At 41.1% G+C, this 17,154-nt stretch overlaps 3 protein-coding genes across 5 annotated transcripts; all 3 read right to left on the reverse strand.

The window, feature by feature from the left end:
- Position 1: 1 nt before the first annotated feature.
- Positions 2–9,063, reverse strand: LOC125977795 (ras association domain-containing protein 1). 2 transcript variants are annotated; one of them, XM_049734716.2, is made up of 7 exons: positions 8,778–9,063; positions 6,875–7,230; positions 5,974–6,098; positions 2,359–2,463; positions 1,962–2,253; positions 1,774–1,889; positions 2–1,674 (listed from the first exon to the last, which is right to left on the reverse strand). In XM_049734716.2, the coding sequence occupies exons 1-7, from the start codon at positions 8,816–8,818 to the stop codon at positions 1,528–1,530; spliced, it is 1,182 nt and encodes a 393-aa protein (XP_049590673.1). In that variant the 5' UTR covers positions 8,819–9,063; the 3' UTR covers positions 2–1,527. The 2 variants fall into 2 exon arrangements, with proteins under 2 accessions (XP_049590673.1, XP_049590674.1); XM_049734717.2 differs by lacking the exons at positions 5,974–6,098; positions 6,875–7,230; positions 8,778–9,063 and adding an exon at positions 4,553–4,990.
- A 108-nt stretch (positions 9,064–9,171) lies between these two features.
- Positions 9,172–12,838, reverse strand: zmynd10 (zinc finger, MYND-type containing 10). The gene is made up of 12 exons (XM_049734714.2): positions 12,646–12,838; positions 12,294–12,402; positions 11,985–12,101; positions 11,779–11,832; positions 11,485–11,637; positions 11,326–11,414; positions 11,019–11,113; positions 10,772–10,944; positions 10,311–10,436; positions 9,896–10,017; positions 9,688–9,813; positions 9,172–9,608 (listed from the first exon to the last, which is right to left on the reverse strand). The coding sequence occupies exons 1-12, from the start codon at positions 12,732–12,734 to the stop codon at positions 9,488–9,490; spliced, it is 1,374 nt and encodes a 457-aa protein (XP_049590671.1). The 5' UTR covers positions 12,735–12,838; the 3' UTR covers positions 9,172–9,487.
- Positions 12,839–13,012: 174 nt separating this feature from the next.
- On the reverse strand, positions 13,013–17,150 carry nprl2 (NPR2 like, GATOR1 complex subunit). 2 transcript variants are annotated; one of them, XM_049734718.2, is made up of 11 exons: positions 16,614–17,150; positions 15,987–16,078; positions 15,741–15,909; positions 15,392–15,500; positions 14,826–14,962; positions 14,356–14,453; positions 14,121–14,157; positions 13,809–13,902; positions 13,544–13,661; positions 13,320–13,462; positions 13,013–13,256 (listed from the first exon to the last, which is right to left on the reverse strand). In XM_049734718.2, the coding sequence occupies exons 1-11, from the start codon at positions 16,689–16,691 to the stop codon at positions 13,189–13,191; spliced, it is 1,143 nt and encodes a 380-aa protein (XP_049590675.1). In that variant the 5' UTR covers positions 16,692–17,150; the 3' UTR covers positions 13,013–13,188. The 2 variants fall into 2 exon arrangements, with proteins under 2 accessions (XP_049590675.1, XP_049590676.1); XM_049734719.2 differs by having other exon boundaries at positions 16,034–16,078; positions 16,614–17,149.
- Positions 17,151–17,154: the final 4 nt, after the last annotated feature.

Below are 17,154 nucleotides of genomic sequence, written 5' to 3' on the forward strand. Positions count from 1 at the left end.
ATCCTGATAGAAATTTATTTAAATTAGTGCACATTTGTCACATTTAAAAGGATGTGATAGTCACTTGAATGTTGACTTTAGGCACCAGTTAATCAACAGTCCTGCTATTGTTCTCTAATACTTTATATAAAATATATGTAACATCTCAATGTTAAAACTTTACATTTTTCTATAGTGACAATCATCACTTGATTAGTACCAAGTGACCTTTTTTTGGCAAGAGAGGCAGGTTACTACCTGAACTGATTTTTCTAGTTGACATTTGTTGAGAAAAACCATGAACAACCTGGACCTATCAATTTGCAGGGAGAGCTTCATTTCTTTCACCAAAGGTTTGGCGGGATAAGATTTGGCTCATGTGTTATCTTGAGTAGAAGCACTACAGATAGTCAAGTACAACCAAAAAAAAAAATGGATTCTCTAAGTAATCATGTGCAGGACCATTGGATTATTCTGATGAAATAGTCTTTCAGTGAACTTGTGTACATTTAAAAGGAAAAAGACAACATGGGGGAATAAAAGCAGAGTTAGGTATTATACAGTAAAAATTCACACAAGTAAAAATTCACACAGTCGATACGAGTGACTTTGACATTGGTGGTGCTCAGACATTCAGCATCTCGCAACAATGTTCACACACCCATATCACTCATAAATTGACAGTGAAAAAACCTGAGTTGTACCCTTTGTGGGTATAGAGGACATGACAGGACTGGAATGTCTACTTTCAATGAACACAAAACAATACATGTGTATCCCAATACTTGACCTTCAAGGGGATACGTCATACCAAAGACTATAAAAATGGGACCCATTGCCTCCCTGCTTGGCACTCAGCATTAAGGGTTGGAATTGGGGGGTTAGATCACCAAATGATTCCCGAGCGCGGCACCGCTGCTGCTCACTGCTCCCCTCTCCCCCAGGGGATGGATCAAAATCACATGGGGATGGGTTAAATGCAGAGGACAAATTTCACCACACCCAGATGTGTGTGTGACGATGATCATTGGGACTTTTTTTTGACTTTAACTAAAGTTTATGAAAACAATCATAAGCGATATGTATTCTGGCATTTTCACATTACATGTTTAGGAATGGCATTTTCACATTACATGTTTAGGAAAACAAATCATGTATACACCCAAAATAATTTTTATATGCAAAATAGTTTTCTAATTTTGGCACCTCCTTATCGATACAAAAAAATGACATTGAATGGCTCATTAGGTAGTAGACAAGAACATCTGCCAGTCCTCCGTGGTCTCAACTCACTCTCTCAGGCACATCAGACTCTCCAGGTGTCAGGCACTGCTTCTCGCATCTTCTCACACGCACATTCGCGTCAGCGTTCTCTCTTGCACGCTCTCATCGTCTCGCGCCCCTTTCACACTCTCGTTCACCAAAGAGGTGTTTTTTAGTTTTCATTCGTTCACGGGAGCTTCACGAGCATCGGCGACTGGCCGTCAAGGCCACGGTCTAGCCAAAGAAGTGCTACGTTTTAGGTCTCCCTGTTACGTAGGAGTGTGTTCAGCCCGGGGTGGAGCCGCGCAAGGCCTCCTGCATCTTGGCTCGAGCCACTTTGTAGCGCTCCACGATCTGCTTAACGTGCTCTTCTTCCTCGCGTTGGAGGATGAGCAGGAAGTTCTTCAATTCCGGCGTGGAGAACGCATCCCACTGCAAACAAAGGACAGGGAAAACGGGATTAGCTGTAGCAGATTTGCATCAAGTAACAACTTGAAACAATTGAATTCTAGCGAACAACAAAACACTTACATTGACTTCTCCAGTCTCGTTCTCCTTCAGAACAAAGCTGAGCATTTTCTCATTGGGCCCAGCGCACAGTCGCAGATGTAGGGGGCGCTCATTGTCGGACAGTTTACGTATGTACACTGCAGGAGAAGACACAAGCTTAATTTAGGAACAATTTCCAAAGTGCGATTAAAAAATGATTTGCGCAATACCTTGGTCGTGGCGCTCGCTGCGTTCAAACAAAGCAAACTTTCCGGGGTTGTCAACAACGGTGAACTTTTTCAGCAGGGCTTCGATGACCTCGCGCGCCGACGTGCGGGAACTGATATGCAAGTGCTTGGACGCGTCCTTGGGCAAGTAGAACGAGGTGCGCCGCTTCACACCACCACCCTTCCTGGAACTGGCGTTCTGCCCGCCGCCGCCTTTCTTCGGTTGCATGACGGACACAGGCCTCGCCAGCTTGAACTGAACTTTAATGAAGCCAGTATAGGAACCATCCTTGTTCTGTGCACAAGGACACATTTCTTAAACTGTTGCACGAATTTGAAATCCTGGCATTTGACCAGGGGTGTGTAGAATTTTGATATCCATTGTAAAGTTAATACTAACCATATTCATGAACAGATTGCTATTGATCTGAGTGTTGTACTCCTTGATCTGCTTCTGAGTATCAGTAGTGGTCAATACCTGCTTGCCACATTCAATTGGTTCATCCTATAAGGATACAGAGAAGGGTGGGGTGAGTGTTTACACAGACTCAAACATAAACAGCTTAGTGCCTCCCATCCGGTCAAGCGTTAAGAATCAGCACGTCAACACTCCAGAAAAAAACACACGCATGTATGTTGAGTCATTTACTTTTCAGATTATAAATCACACTTTTGTTCATGGTTTGGTTTGTCCTGCGCTTTATGTAGATTAAAATTAGAGCTCAGACTGGCACCCGAAATCCCTGTTCCTAATAATGTGGATTTTCTTTTGGCAGTTGGCAAATCCTTTTTTCGGTCAGTTTAAAAATACAGACTTTGCATGGGGCTATTTTTTGCTATTTTTTTATGATTACATCAACAGTGGGATAAATGAGAACATGCTAATTATTCTTTCCTAATGATCTGATTATTTTCTTGCAATTTTCAAACATTTCAATACATGACCTAACTAAACACAACAGAATGACTCAACTTGAATGTTATTGGTCCAAGAGAGAATAATGCAAAGTTGTGTTTATAGCTCAAACTGTAGAGTCAAGGCTTGAAAGGGCTCTTTTGTGTGTTTGGCAAGCGGTGGTTGCATCAGACCCACATCCTGCCAACGCAGGCAAAAGTGACGCTATCCAATCTTGTTCCGCGCCTGCGCCTTTGACGCTGTGGGAGGGCTAATGGGAGGACGACGGTAAGGGTGGCTGTGAGCTGCTGTAGGTTGGGCCTGTACAACTTGCAGCTGTTTGCAATGATAGTGAGCAAAGCTCAGCCCCGTGCATTCCTTCAGCAAGTGGTCATGTAAAAATAGCCCCCGCCTGTGGGAGCTACAATACCCTCCCTTGTGTAGCAGACATCCTGTGAGGTCAGCTGACTAGTCGGCCAGTCACGTTCCACTCATTACAGCTCTGGCGCTATCGTGAGCATCGAATAGGCTTTTTCCTGTTTGCACAAGCCAATTGGCATTTCCTGCATGAGAATGCAACGAAGCAGCACATTTTATTTTCATATAAGGCACTGTCGGAGTAAAAATCTCAACGATCAATACTACCCCTTTTAATGTGGTCGGGTAGAGATCTACACTGGGGGGCTTTGAAGTATAATAAGATCAATTTTATCACACCTTATGGCCGATTGTAGGGACGATGTGTTTAAGTGATGTTTTAAACCGGTCAATAAATCAGTAAGTCCCATCTGCAGCTTTCCATTAACACTGACCACAGTAAAACCAAACCAAGAAAGTAAGTGATGGGTGTGTGATGGGTGTGTGGACTACTACAACGTAAAATTTCACAACATCCAATGAATCATCAATGATGCGAAAATGCAAAAAAAATCCTCTAAGTCAGTGAATGGTGGGTGTATACTTGGAAATATGCGAGGAGCTCATGCGTCACCAAACATGGACTTCTAGTGAAGGCTGCGTGTTGGGTGTTAAAATGGCTTCTATTGGCATTTGGTTTATTATGTACAGCGTTACAAATGTACTTAATACCACATTATTGGTATTACACAATAAATTGCTATCAGAGTGTTGCGGACCCACCACCAGAAAATAATTTCAAACACTAATGCTCTAAAAAAATGCTTATTTTATGGTTGTTCATTATGATGACACAAAGCACAGGTCGGTCTGTGCTAAGAAAGCCTTTAATGCTGTCCAAAAGCAAAGGAGTTCGCATATGTCACCTTCTCAAACTCCTTGCTTTAATCTGCACACACTTTTTTTGTGGCAGACAGACATGACAGTCAACGGAGGAAGGGATAGTGTAACGTGTCTGTATCAGCTCATGGATAGTTTTTCCCAAACTGGGACTAAACACAGCATCATTGATTGATTACCACCCAAAAAGTTGAACGAAAAGAACACCATATTGAGTCGAATAATTATGTTTAACTCTGAAACACAATAAAGTCAATCCATCAAGCTTTAACGTGTAACTGACAGCCCGGTTAAAAACGCATTAAGGGACAAATAGGAATTGTGAGCATCAAGAAAGCGGAAGCGAAGTGCAACTTCCACATTTAAATGTCCACAGTTTGTTTATTCCCGATTTTATTAATTCCTTCGTTATTTTTAGATGGGGGGGGGGGGGGGGTCTCACCTTCTTGACATGAGAGTTCGCTTTGCGGCCTTTGGGGAAGAAGGACGTGCGGGCGGTAAAATACTGCTCAAACTCCGTGTCGGAGTCGGCAGCTTCGTCGCTGCAGTATCCGCTGCTGGTGGAGCTGCCCCACGTCTTCTCGAAGGAAGGCGACTTGTCCGAGCTACTAGCCGTGCTTGACATGGTGATGATGGGGCGAGAATCGCTAAGCTACTTACGATTAATGATAAATTCCAACTGAGTAATTAGTCTTGAAGCTAAAATCTTCTTGAAGTCTGTATTAACTTCAACGGCGAGCCAATATAAGGAGACGATCTACCTCAAAACAACTTGATAGACGCGTTAAAATCAAAGAATAACCGTTAACTAATCTCTCTAGTAAAGTCTTCTAACTGCCTCGTTTCCTCTCTCTAAAAGTGTGACTGTGTGAAACAGGATGCACTTGGGTGGAGACCCCGCCCGGCCCGTAGCCACGCCCATTTGGCCGTTGGCTTTGGAAAATACACAAAACCAGCGCAGCACTTTCTGATTGGACGAGTGACATCCGGAAGTGACAGCAGATACAGACACGCTTCCTAATTGGACGAACGATGCCGGGGATGACGCTGGGTATTCTACGCATGCGCAGCGACAACCTTCGACCGTCTCATGTGCTCCAATGGCGTCAAATGGGCGTCATTTAGTACAGTAAATGTTCAACAATTTCATTACAATTCTGATCACTCATGTTTGCAAACCATTTTTGAAGTTTAAATTCAAACCCAAACAAACACATACTTCGCTGCATCCCAGAGAATGATGCACCTGTCTTCGAGGTGTGGAATGAGAGTTAGGGTCTGTCGGGTGATGCTGATATAATAAGATAAATAATAATAATCTACTTGCAACCGATGTGAAACTGGCTGAACTGGTGATTCCACTTTCAAGTTATGCGGGATAGTTCGAATCTATGACAATGGTTTTCATTCAGTCCTGGCTTCCTCTCTCTATGCATAGATTTGTGATTAGGAAATCACAGTCTCTAACTGCATCGTTTACATAAATGGTGCCATGTAGGAAGTGCACTGAGGTACATTAGTATTACATTTAGGAAAACTGTTGTTATTTATATTATTTTTTTAATTACAATTTCTCTGAAGTTTTACTTGTCACAAGCCTGATACAACACGTCAATGAGGATGAGAATATTTATCTATTGAGAAAGGTTTACACAAGGTGTTACTTCACAGTTTCTCAACAGTAACGCATTTCCTTTACTGCCTGTATTGCACGTCTCTTTGCAACGACATTGGCCAGGCCTTTTACTGCTTTATATTTGCACATACGATCATTTGGAGGATGCCAGAGAAATGTGACAACTACGATAAGAGTGAAGTGGAAACTCCATGCTTTGCAATACAAGTTTGAAAAGGGTTTCTTACCACATTGGTGTCCGTTTCGATGGTGTGCTCCACAACCAAAGTGTAATCAGTGGAAGAACCTCGATCCCAGCTGCAGTCTAAGCGGATTAGGGGACGACAGCGGTAGTGGCACGTGAACTTGCAATCTGGAGGAACAGAAAGTTACACACACTTAATTCACAATTTATTGCATTGCTCTGTCACGCTAATAAAAATCCTCTAGTGGCCATGATGGTCCTTGCAGTGGAATAGAACCTGTTGAGGGTTGGTTCTAGTAATTTGATGACCAGTGCTCTACTAGAAAATATGACTACAAATATGGATAAAAATCCCTGATACTATTCATATTTTCTAAGTAGAATCAAAAAAATATTTTGGTCATTGCTATTTACAATATTTAATGTCAAAAAGAACACAATCTCACAGATTTTTCTTGCAGCTCTTTATGTGCATGTATCTGTTTTTGTTTTGTTTTCCGTAATATGGTGGTCATACTGATAATTGTGGCAATTTTGGTCATGGTAACCCAGACACGAAATGTTTAATCTTTAACCACAATACAATATGAATAGCTTTTAAGATCATATGATGTAGAATACGTTCAGTAAGATGATAGTTTGCCATTGTTCTCTTCAGGCCTGCTGTTAAGCATTAGCGTTGTTTCACAAGAACCGCACAGGCCTATGATTGCCTATTCTACCTACAAAACCACCATCCTATCTTTGTGTGGGCTTCTGATGAAGAACAGGAAGTTCAAGACTTTGTTTCATTTTGAAGATAGAGTCCCATACATGAGAAACATACAATGTCAGTGGGTTTGACATTTCCAAAAATGATTAATTAAGCAAGTAAACTTCATATTGTCATTTTATTTCATTGTCATGCATCTTCTCCTCGCACAAACACATAATGGTGGACTCACTGGCGCAGCGCAAGCTCTGCTTGTAGAGGCCCCAGATGAAGTCCCCGCACAGGTCGCACCATGTGGGCTGAGAGTGGCTACAGGGTTGGAAGTCATGGCCCTCCCCGGTCTCCTCCGTCAGGTGCTGGTCCACCTCGCAGCTGCTCAGGACCCGGATGATGCCCACCCGACTCAGCAGATCTGGCACCTTTCCCGGGCTGATCCTCAAGGCGTTGGCTCGCTCCAAACGTGGTGGGGAGCGGGGTGAGCATGCTCCGGTCAGCTGGATCTGCTCCCCGCCAGACCTCAGGTCACGTAGCTCAATCAACTCCCCCATGGACATTGTGTCACTCCTGACCTCTACACCTCCAATGTCACTAAGAGACAGAAAAACACACTTTCAAACACTGAAAGCAGACATCTTTATTTAACTTTGATATTTTTTAATTCTCATTACAGATTAATTTCAATAATATTGGGGGGGTGGGGTTCAGTGCATCTTCAATCCTCGTTGGGATAAACAGTACAGATGATAGACGGAAGGATAGATGGATTTTTGTGTTTTAAAAGATTCTATGAGATTTTGTGTTATATGAATATCACTAGTGGTACGCTGGCTCCCTCTCATGGTATGTGAAATACTCACTGAATAGTTCAGTTGTATTTCACTTTTTTTTAACGTTTCCTTTTTTATTTTTATATAGTGTAGTGTGCAGTGTTAATTTTGAAACTATGCAAAACGTTGAAGTAGTTTATAAATACATACATACAAACAAGTGCATTAAAATGTGCCTTTGTTGGATAAATGTTGGAAACAGCTGATGCATTCGTGTGTAAACAGAATTTTCAAGTTCTGGCTAATAAAAGTTGCTGTATTCTGTTGATTGTCTTTATATATATCTCTTAAGCATGGAGGAGGTAATGTGATGGTCTGGGGTTGCTTTGGTGCTCGTAAGGTGGGAGATTTGTACAGGGTATAAGGGATTCTGAATAAGGAAGGCTAGCACTCCATTTTGCAACGCCATGCCATACCCAGTGGACAGCGCTTGATTGGAGCCAATTTTATCCTACAACAGGACAATGACCCCAAACACACCTCCAAATTGTGCGAGAACTATTTAGAGCAGAAGCAGGCAGCTGATATTCTATTGGTAATGGAACTTGAACTTGAGTGGCCAGCGCAGTCACCAGATCTGAACCCCATTGAGCTGTTGTGGGAGCAGCTTGACCGTATGGTACGCAAGAAGTGCCCATCCAACCAATCCAACTTGAGGGAGCTGCTTCTGGAAGCGTGGGGTGCAATTTCTCCAGATTACCTCAACAAATTAACAGCTAGAATGCCAAAGGTCTGCAATGCCGTAATTGCTGCAAATGGAGGATTCTTTGACGAAAGCAAAGTTTGATGTAAAAAAAATCTTATTTCAAATACAAATCATTATCTCTAACCCTGTCAATGTCTTGACTCTATTTTCTATTCATTTCACAACGTTTGGTGGTGAATAAGTGTGACTTTTCATGGAAAACACAAAATTGTTTGGGTGACCCCAAACTTTTGAACGTGAGTATATATATATATACTTGTACATAAATATATATATATATATATATATATATATATATATATATATATATATATATATATATATATATATATATATATATATATATATATATATATATATAATTTTATGTACAAGTATGAGCTAAAAATGTGTTCATGTTCAATGTTTCATGCAGGGCACGAAGTGTGAAAAAAAATGACTTCGATAAGTCGTGATGTCAGCAGACTGCAAAAAGTACCTCACCGCAACTAAGCTCATAAATAAATAGCTGCCTTTTAACCAAACTATTATGCTGACCCATTTCGTTGTCACACTCTTTTCAAAACGTATTATTGGACGTTTTATCGCAGAGTCTGACTCACCCAATAAAGTCCGAAAGATAAGCGCTTTGTTTGAAAAACATCTTCCATTCGAAGAAAACTTTCCGCGGCAGACATCGCCACCGGACCGGGCCGGGGCCTCTTGTCTCGGCGTCCCGTCTGAAGGAAGCACGCCGTCAACCTCGGTTGTTAATCCCGGCTCGAACCGACGCCATCACGGAGGAGGGCATTCCGTTACAAACATCTGCCGGGGTTAGGTCGACTAGACGGCCTTGAAGTTTGAGGAGGAGGAGGGGGGGAAGGAGGAGAGGAAGACGAGGAGGAAGCATCAGCAGATGCGTTACAGTAACATCCGGGATGTTTTCAAGGAGGGCTGGGGGCGTGAATAAGACCACCCGCCTACAACATCCTTGATAATGTGCAAAGCACCCACGTATTTGCACAAAATCTACCTTTGCCTTTATTCACCTCCATAATAGTATATATAATTTGGACCTACCAACACTGACATGCTGACGTTCCCCCCGAAAAGGCGTCATTTGAGATCCTACATTGGATCGAGTTACATTGTGCAAGTGTACCTTATGGTGTGACTAAATGGACTTTCATATTTCTTACGAGACAAAGGAAGAGGTTTATTAACCAAATGGAGTTGATGAAATCACTTTTAAAGGACAAGTCCCAGGTCGAATTTTTTTCCCAAGTCCTCTCACAGGGGTATGGTTGGCCTGGTTCTAAACTCCCTTTTTTTGTCAGTTCATATTGTTGATCTCTTTGTTGTTGCAGTTCAGGTCAGCTTGGGTCCTCTTGTTGGCCTCCATCATGAGCTGACAGGCCTTCTTGTGTTTTGGCCAGTGTTTCACCTGACATTGTCTACAAAAAGCAGCCAAAGGGTGAGCGTTTTTACACCTCGTTGAAATCAGGAGAAACGATTAATTATCGACAGCCTTACCTGTGACAGTACCACTCCCCTTGGCATCGAGAGCATCGCTTTGCAGCCTCTTTACCGCAACAGCCGCATTTCGGCTTTTCTGGAAGCAAACTCTCCATCACGTCCAAATTGTACGTCTGAGCCAACCTGATCCGAGACAAAAACTATTGAAGACAATGCAAAGGGAAGACTTTATTTTCCAACATCTTTTTCCTTTTTTTAGTAATACCTCTGTGCCTGGAGCCTCAGGTCTTTTGCAGAGGCGTTGAATGTTTGTTTGACTTGATATTTGGCGATGGCCTTCCACTTATCGGAATTCTCCCTCATGATGTGGGTCCACATTTCAGGGATCTACATGTGAAGGGAAGTAGAATCGAATACATTGTTTCAATTACAACAAAGGGTAATCATTGCTAATGTATAGCATTTCTTTTTTTCCAACTGTTTTTTTTTACAAAACCCTGTTGTGCATAGTGAAAATCCTGCAATCCTCTAAAAAGATTTATAACTGCCCATGGATACCGTTAGATGGCGCCAAAGAACAACTTTTATATCAAACAACATAAAATCCTTGATGCCACTAGATGGCGACAAAGCAGCTTCTGAGGTGGAAAATGTGGGTTCAAATAAACAATTCAAACTACCTGCTCTAAAACAAGTTCCTTCTTCGGGGGTTCGGGGTCTGTAACCGCCAGATGAGCCAGGACGCGCTGGAGTTCCGCCAAGTTGGGCAGCTGGTCGATCAATACCTCAGTCAGGAAACTGCGCAGCTGTGAACCATAAGAGGATCTTGTAAAACTGCAGTCTTTGCCGCAAACGCTACATCGGCTAATAATTAATTGGCACATAAAGATGGAATTGGGAAATTGATGGAAGCAGTAACAAAGCTCATCTGCTTGTGTCATGAACAGGAAATGGATGACGCCATGCATAATAGAAGGAAGTTTCGTGGTCAAAACAATTCCGAGAAAGCAAACGAGAGAGGAAAATGATGCGCTCATTATATGAACAGGTTTAGCTCAATACTTTGAAATATGACAATAGTTCAATTTTGCTGCTTGGTGTGAAGTTATCATGAAGACATATGTCATGTGTTGTACTTCACCTTTAGAAGTTGACTCTTATTGAAACTGTTGAAGTCATATTTTCGTTGGCACTCTTCTTTAAGGAGAAGATTGTACAGCGAAATCCAGACCTGCCCATCCAGTTTTGTCATCTTCAGGCGGTCTTCCTCTGGTATTTTCTGCCATTTGCCGTTCATGTACTTCTCTATGTTGCCTGCATGGGGATGTCGAGAATGAGGAATGGGCGGACGAGAAGAGAAGAGGAAAGTTAAATGCTCATACTCTTACCGGCCGTGCAGCGACTCCATGGGCAGCACTCAATCAGGCGTACCAGTAAACACGGCACGTTATGTGTGCAGAGCATTCGATTAATGGCACTGATACTGTAAACAGAAAATGATATTGGGCTTATTATTAAAGAATGAACAGTTTTGCTAGCCTTCCTGTGTGCAGTTTGACTATCTGTGCTTGTGCTTGTGTTCCATCCCAAATAGGTGAATGTCAAGCTTTGTATGTATAATTAAAAATAGTTTATCAAAATTTTTTGACAATTAAGAGCTTCAATAGGAAGCAATAGAAATATATTATACAGTGCCTGTCAGTGTGGTCAGTGATGTAGCGTAGCACGGACAGAGCCTTCAAGGAAATACTGAATTCCAACTCAGCAGCTTGAATTTGCAACTCCTAAGAAATAAGAGACACAACAGAACCATGATCTCACGATTTGATGTCAACCCAACCAATCCTCGTTTACCTCTTTAGAGGATAAAACAGTCTCGCCGGTCGTCTTGTGCTTGTTGTGCGTCACGTCACTGTCCTTGTCAGTGTTGGCGGCGAGCAGAGTGAGTTTACGGTGGCAGTAATCCACCAAGTCGAGAATGGAGTCGTCACTCGACTCGCATGAGTCCTGCACAAAATGTCCTTGTAAATACAATCGCAATGGATAAAAAAAAACAAATCAACATAATTCTGTTCAAATGCAATTTTTTTTATTGAAAAAAAATAAAACATCTCACACATTTTTTACTTCAATCACAAAGGCACTCACCTTGTGAAACATGATAGTCTCCAGCAAGTTGATGATGGTGGCTTCATGGTGGATCTGAGTGGAAGATGAATGCCACTAATGGTGTCACTATTTCCTCAATGAATTAATACTTTTGGGTCATTCAAGAATGTTGAACTGTTATTGTTTGTCTTTAGGACAAAGTAGACTACGATCGGTTATGATGAATTGCGTGACTATCCACTCACCACCATGTAAAGAGGAAACGTGTTCTTGGGTGTGAAGTCCTGCAGTTGGCATAAGATGGGGAATATTTTTTGCTTCCATACTTCAGTCAAGATCATCTCATGAACCAGGACTGAGATCTGCAAAGTAGGAAAGACATTCCTGGATCATCTTGAGGTATCAATTTAAACTCAAAACACTCATATCCCAAATCATCTTTCTCCATTGAAATGAATAGAAATGCCATTAATGTATTCCTCATGGAACAAAATTTAAAACAAGTACGCCAATGAATAGTATAGTAGGATATTCTTCATATAATACTTCATCACCTTTCCATGAGACACCAGCATCTCCTTTATGTACTCATCCAGTGTGGCAGAAGCACTCAGTATTGCCTGCATGTTGAGCTTCTCAATGTACTCATGTTGTCTGAACCACCTAAGAAGAAGAAAAAAAATATTTGATTGACGAGTTCAGAAGAGAATTTCCTCAACTTAACATTTTGTTGTTGATGACAAAAATCAACATTCAAAATCTATGCAGACCCTCCTGGGGTTTCCTGGTGGCCATCTAAATGACTAAATAGAAATTATCCCTGCACGAGGGATATAAGCGTTGGGATTATAAGGGCATCATAGGAAAAACGAGAATCTAGCCCTACCTAGCTTGACTCAAATTTACCTTGTTGAGCCCACATCTTTGAGGGAAAAGATCTCCAAACTTTCAATGAACCCCTCCGCCTCCACTGGCAACAGCACCGAGCCCTCCATTTGTTTCTTTCGAGTGGAAAGTGATGTTTTGTCCAATTTACGAGCGACGACTGTGTCAGTCGTTCGTCCAAGTGTGGTTTGTTGGTTGTCATGGCAGCAGCAGTGAAAGCGACAGCGCAGTACCTCTGTGACGTCACTGAGGGGCGCTACATCATAAAGATGCAGAACTCGCGGGACAGTTGATTAGGTACACTTGCACGATCCGATCGGTGCCAATTCAGGAGCCGAATCAAAATACTGAATACTTTTAATTTAAAAGGTAATACATAGAATGAAAATAATGGAAAAAAATATTTTAATAAACACACTTTCTTTTGTACAATAAATGTATTATTGAAAAGAAGCAAATAAAATAAATATTTTGGCCCATTTCCTTTGACAACCAAGAAAACATTTGTTAGTTGGGCTATCCTTCATCTGTCAATCAATCAGTTGTCTTTTTCATGATGATACGTCACTTCCAGCACACAACAATGTTGGGATCATTTTCCAAACGCTCATCTAGCTCCTTGTAGCTGACACCTGACAAGTGAAAACAATGTAATGAGCACATATTTCTAAGACAGTAGAAAAGTTCAAACATGCCTGTCTTGCAGCAGATATCATCATAACTATGACATCCCGTGTAGAGGCGAGGCGGCCTGCTCCTCTCGTCACGCGTCACCCTGACGGGGTACTTTTGCAGCCGTCGGATGAGAGACTTCATGAGGCCGAACTGAATCAACCTTCTGAAAGGGACAACATATGACATAACAAAACCTCATCTGACATCGCCTGTCATGCGGCATCGTATTTTTTTCACCACTGACCTCTCATCAACTCTCTGCAGCTGCTGAGAGTAGCGGGAACATAGATCGCGGACGGTGGTTCCTGGACTCAGGCCACAGTACAGCTGGAACACATCTCTCACACTTGGACGCTTCTGACCTAACGATAATGACAATGCAGTTTTTTAGTGGGTATACTTTACTCGCAGATTTCTATTTGCATTGACGCTTCGTCCCTAAAACCAATAACAAGGGTAAACTGTACTACACTCACGAATCGTTGTAGCTTTTTTTTTTTCTTGTTTACCTTGCTTGGTGACGTAGTTTAAACATTCCTCCTGGATGAGTTTGTCATCGATCAGGCTCTGCACTTTGGGGGTGGTACAGTACACATTGGAGTACTGAAAGTGGGCAAATAGCAGCAAATAAAGGTCACAACAACAACAAAAGATCACGTAAAGCACGTTTTAACTTCTACATATAATGCAATACAAATGCAGGTGAAAATGTAATTCTCTGTCATCATATTATGTAAAACTTTATTTATCCAATGGTTACAGCAGGACACTACTATGTGCAATCATAACATACTGTGCCAAGAAGATTTTACTTTCTATACCTGGAATATAGACACCAGGGTCACGACATCATAATACCTGTAAACAAAATGGGAAATAAATTATATTAGAAAATTGTTTCATTTATTTTTCATAAAAACTTCTGTTTAAAATAAACGCATTGTGATCGCAATTGCTACATGTAATGGTGTTATCAAATATCTGTGGTTGGTATTATACTCAAATGGAAGTCAGCCTGAAGTTAAAGTGTTATTGGTACATCGCAATTACACTCACAGCAAATTCTGCACAGCAATACGGACTATATTCAACTCCACGTCTGCTTCGGCTGCGATTTTTTGCACATGTCGAAAGCCATCAATGTAGGGCAAAATCTATAGGCAGAAAAAAAGAACATGAGGGCATAGTCTGAAACCTCAAATAATTCAATAAAAGGATTAATAAGTCATGGAGGAATAAGACAGATTCAAAACAAAAGTCATGTGAAGAACTCTCGGTAGCACAGCTAAAACATTTTGAGCCAATCATCCGCAGGGACTTTCTATCTTTGTCACACTAAATGAGTAGCACAGCTTTCTCACATTAGTTTTTTTTCCTAGTTGAGACATGGGGACCGTTTCTGTTGGATGACTCCTTATTAAAATTTCTGCATGAGATCAATACGTTTTTCAGTCATCGTTCTCGTGTTTATTATTTTAAGACGCCTCATCTGACGTCACACGACATTCAATGCAACAATGGCCCACCTGCTGTGTGGTGAGATCCCACTGTGACTTAATGAAGTGGTCTTTGCTCTGAGTGAAAACCGGGACGTCGTACTCCTGAACGACCGGGGGATCCTTCCGCAATGGGATCAGCTTCAAGTGGATGGTGTTGGATTCATCTTTAAAAAGAAAAGAAGCCAGGGGGATCATTGTAAATTTGCCCAAATGTCATCTTTCAAGAACAAAATCCAAGCAGATGAGTATTTTAGTAACTATGCTGTAACCAATCAAACATATCCAGGAGCTTTTTTTTGTCTTTTCTTTACAAATAACTGAGACAATTTGATATTTACGATCCAAATTTATCATACGACATGATCAAATTTATTGTTAAAAACTTCTCTTCTCAATTTACCATGTTGCCTGTAATCAGAAATAGTGGAAATTAGATTATGGTGGTCAAAGAGTCCCTTTGTGTGCTATTTTGCTCTTAAAATACACATCATAAAACTGACAAGAGCTTTTGAAAAAGGCTCAAAGCACATTGGGATTCATAGAAACAATTGACAGCGTCACTTCCGTGAATGAGATATGATAATAAACGGTACCTATGGGTAAGGTGCACGCCCCGGTAGCATTGAGCTCTTCCAACAAGGTCGACATGATAGGCAGGAGTTTTTGTTTGCTCTCCTCAGTGGATATGAATCCACTCTCCAGCTGCAGCACAGGGGAAATACATGATTATTATGTAAACGTGAGTTGATATTGCTAGGATACAAATAGGTGTGTTTTTGGAATTGCCGCCCTCCCCATCAAGTGCCTATTTCTGCACTTTTGCAATATGTTTTTATTATGGGCGCTTTCCCCCCAATCCTTCATCTACTAAATCATGGTGCCTGGAAAAAAAAAATCCCAAAAGAGACATTAAAAAATTATAACAAATAAGAAATATTTTACCTCCAGTGTGGTGAGGTATCCTGACAGTTTCTTGACAATAGGCTCGAGGACACACGTGTTGGTCTGTGCATCACAGACAAAGCCCAGATTAAACAGGAGGGCGTTACGGCTGTACTTCTTGTGCTCGATGCACACTGGACACCCAATTAACTTTTTGCCCATTGCAGTGCTACATGGAGACAAACAGATTAACAATGCATCACAATGTGATGGAAATACTTTGTGATGAAACAATGAGTTCCGTACACTGTTATTAATTTGTTCTGCAACTCCTGTTTGGTAATTATATAAACCTGAACTGTGTCAAAGAGCTCTCGTGAAATGTATTCTTCTGGGACCTGTCAGAAAACAAGGAATATAGTCAGACATTTTTATTGCATGTTTATCACTTATTGTAGTGTACACCAGTGCTTCTCAATAATTTTTTTGGCAACAAAACTGAACTTTATTAACATTATTCTTAGTCCCGCTCTACCTTTCTTTTAATCGGCTTTACATATTTTCACAGTGTCCTTGAGGGTTTGTTCACTGTACTTCATATCACTATCATTGTACTGACAGTGAGTGCCACTGCCACCTACTGTAGTGAATGTGCAATTACACTTTATTTTAGTACTACAGCAAAAATAAAGTGCATATTAGGACCCCCCCCCCCCACACACACACACACACACACACACTTCCCAGCATTACCATTATCCCGCAGGGAGCCACTATATGAGGACTGATGTGTACTAATAAATCTTGTGAACAAAGATTACATTTTTCTAATTTGAAATAACATGAACCATTTACTTTGCAAAATGGTGCACATACAAAATATTATTATTTTGTGGTATTGTCGTATATGGATAGATAGTGAGATAGACTCACCTGATATGTTATTTTGGGACCCAACGTTGGGTGAAACTCGCTAAAGAATATGCACTCGATTCGAGAGTCCATGTCCATAACCGCACGTACGTAAACTTACGTAACTAACTTTAAACCAGCAAAATGTTCGTGCAAAACTGGGCAAAATGCTCACACTTCCTTTTTAAACCGGCTGCTGAGCTAAGCACGTTGGAAACACCTAAAAAGTAAAATAACCCAAATGAAAAATGTGTATAATCGATCAACATTTTAAAAAAGCATCATAGCAAAAGTACCGTTGTGTATTTTGCAAACCTTAAATCAGATTTGCTACTGCAAAACATTTGCAGCTACACGACACACACTGCTGAAAAACAACGGTGCCTTTAAGAGCACCCCGTAAAAAAAGTCAACAATACAATTTCAAGTAAGATTCATATTTAAATCATAACTACTCTGCTATACGCAATAAAATAAATGCATTCATGAAACTGGCTCATCTGTGTGCTGATCGGACGTTGTTTTACAGTTCACTGTGTGACCTGTCTGACTACAAATCACA

The sequence above is a fragment of the Syngnathus scovelli genome, chromosome 11 (assembly GCF_024217435.2).
Source record: "Syngnathus scovelli strain Florida chromosome 11, RoL_Ssco_1.2, whole genome shotgun sequence".
Taxonomy (NCBI): domain Eukaryota; kingdom Metazoa; phylum Chordata; class Actinopteri; order Syngnathiformes; family Syngnathidae; genus Syngnathus; species Syngnathus scovelli.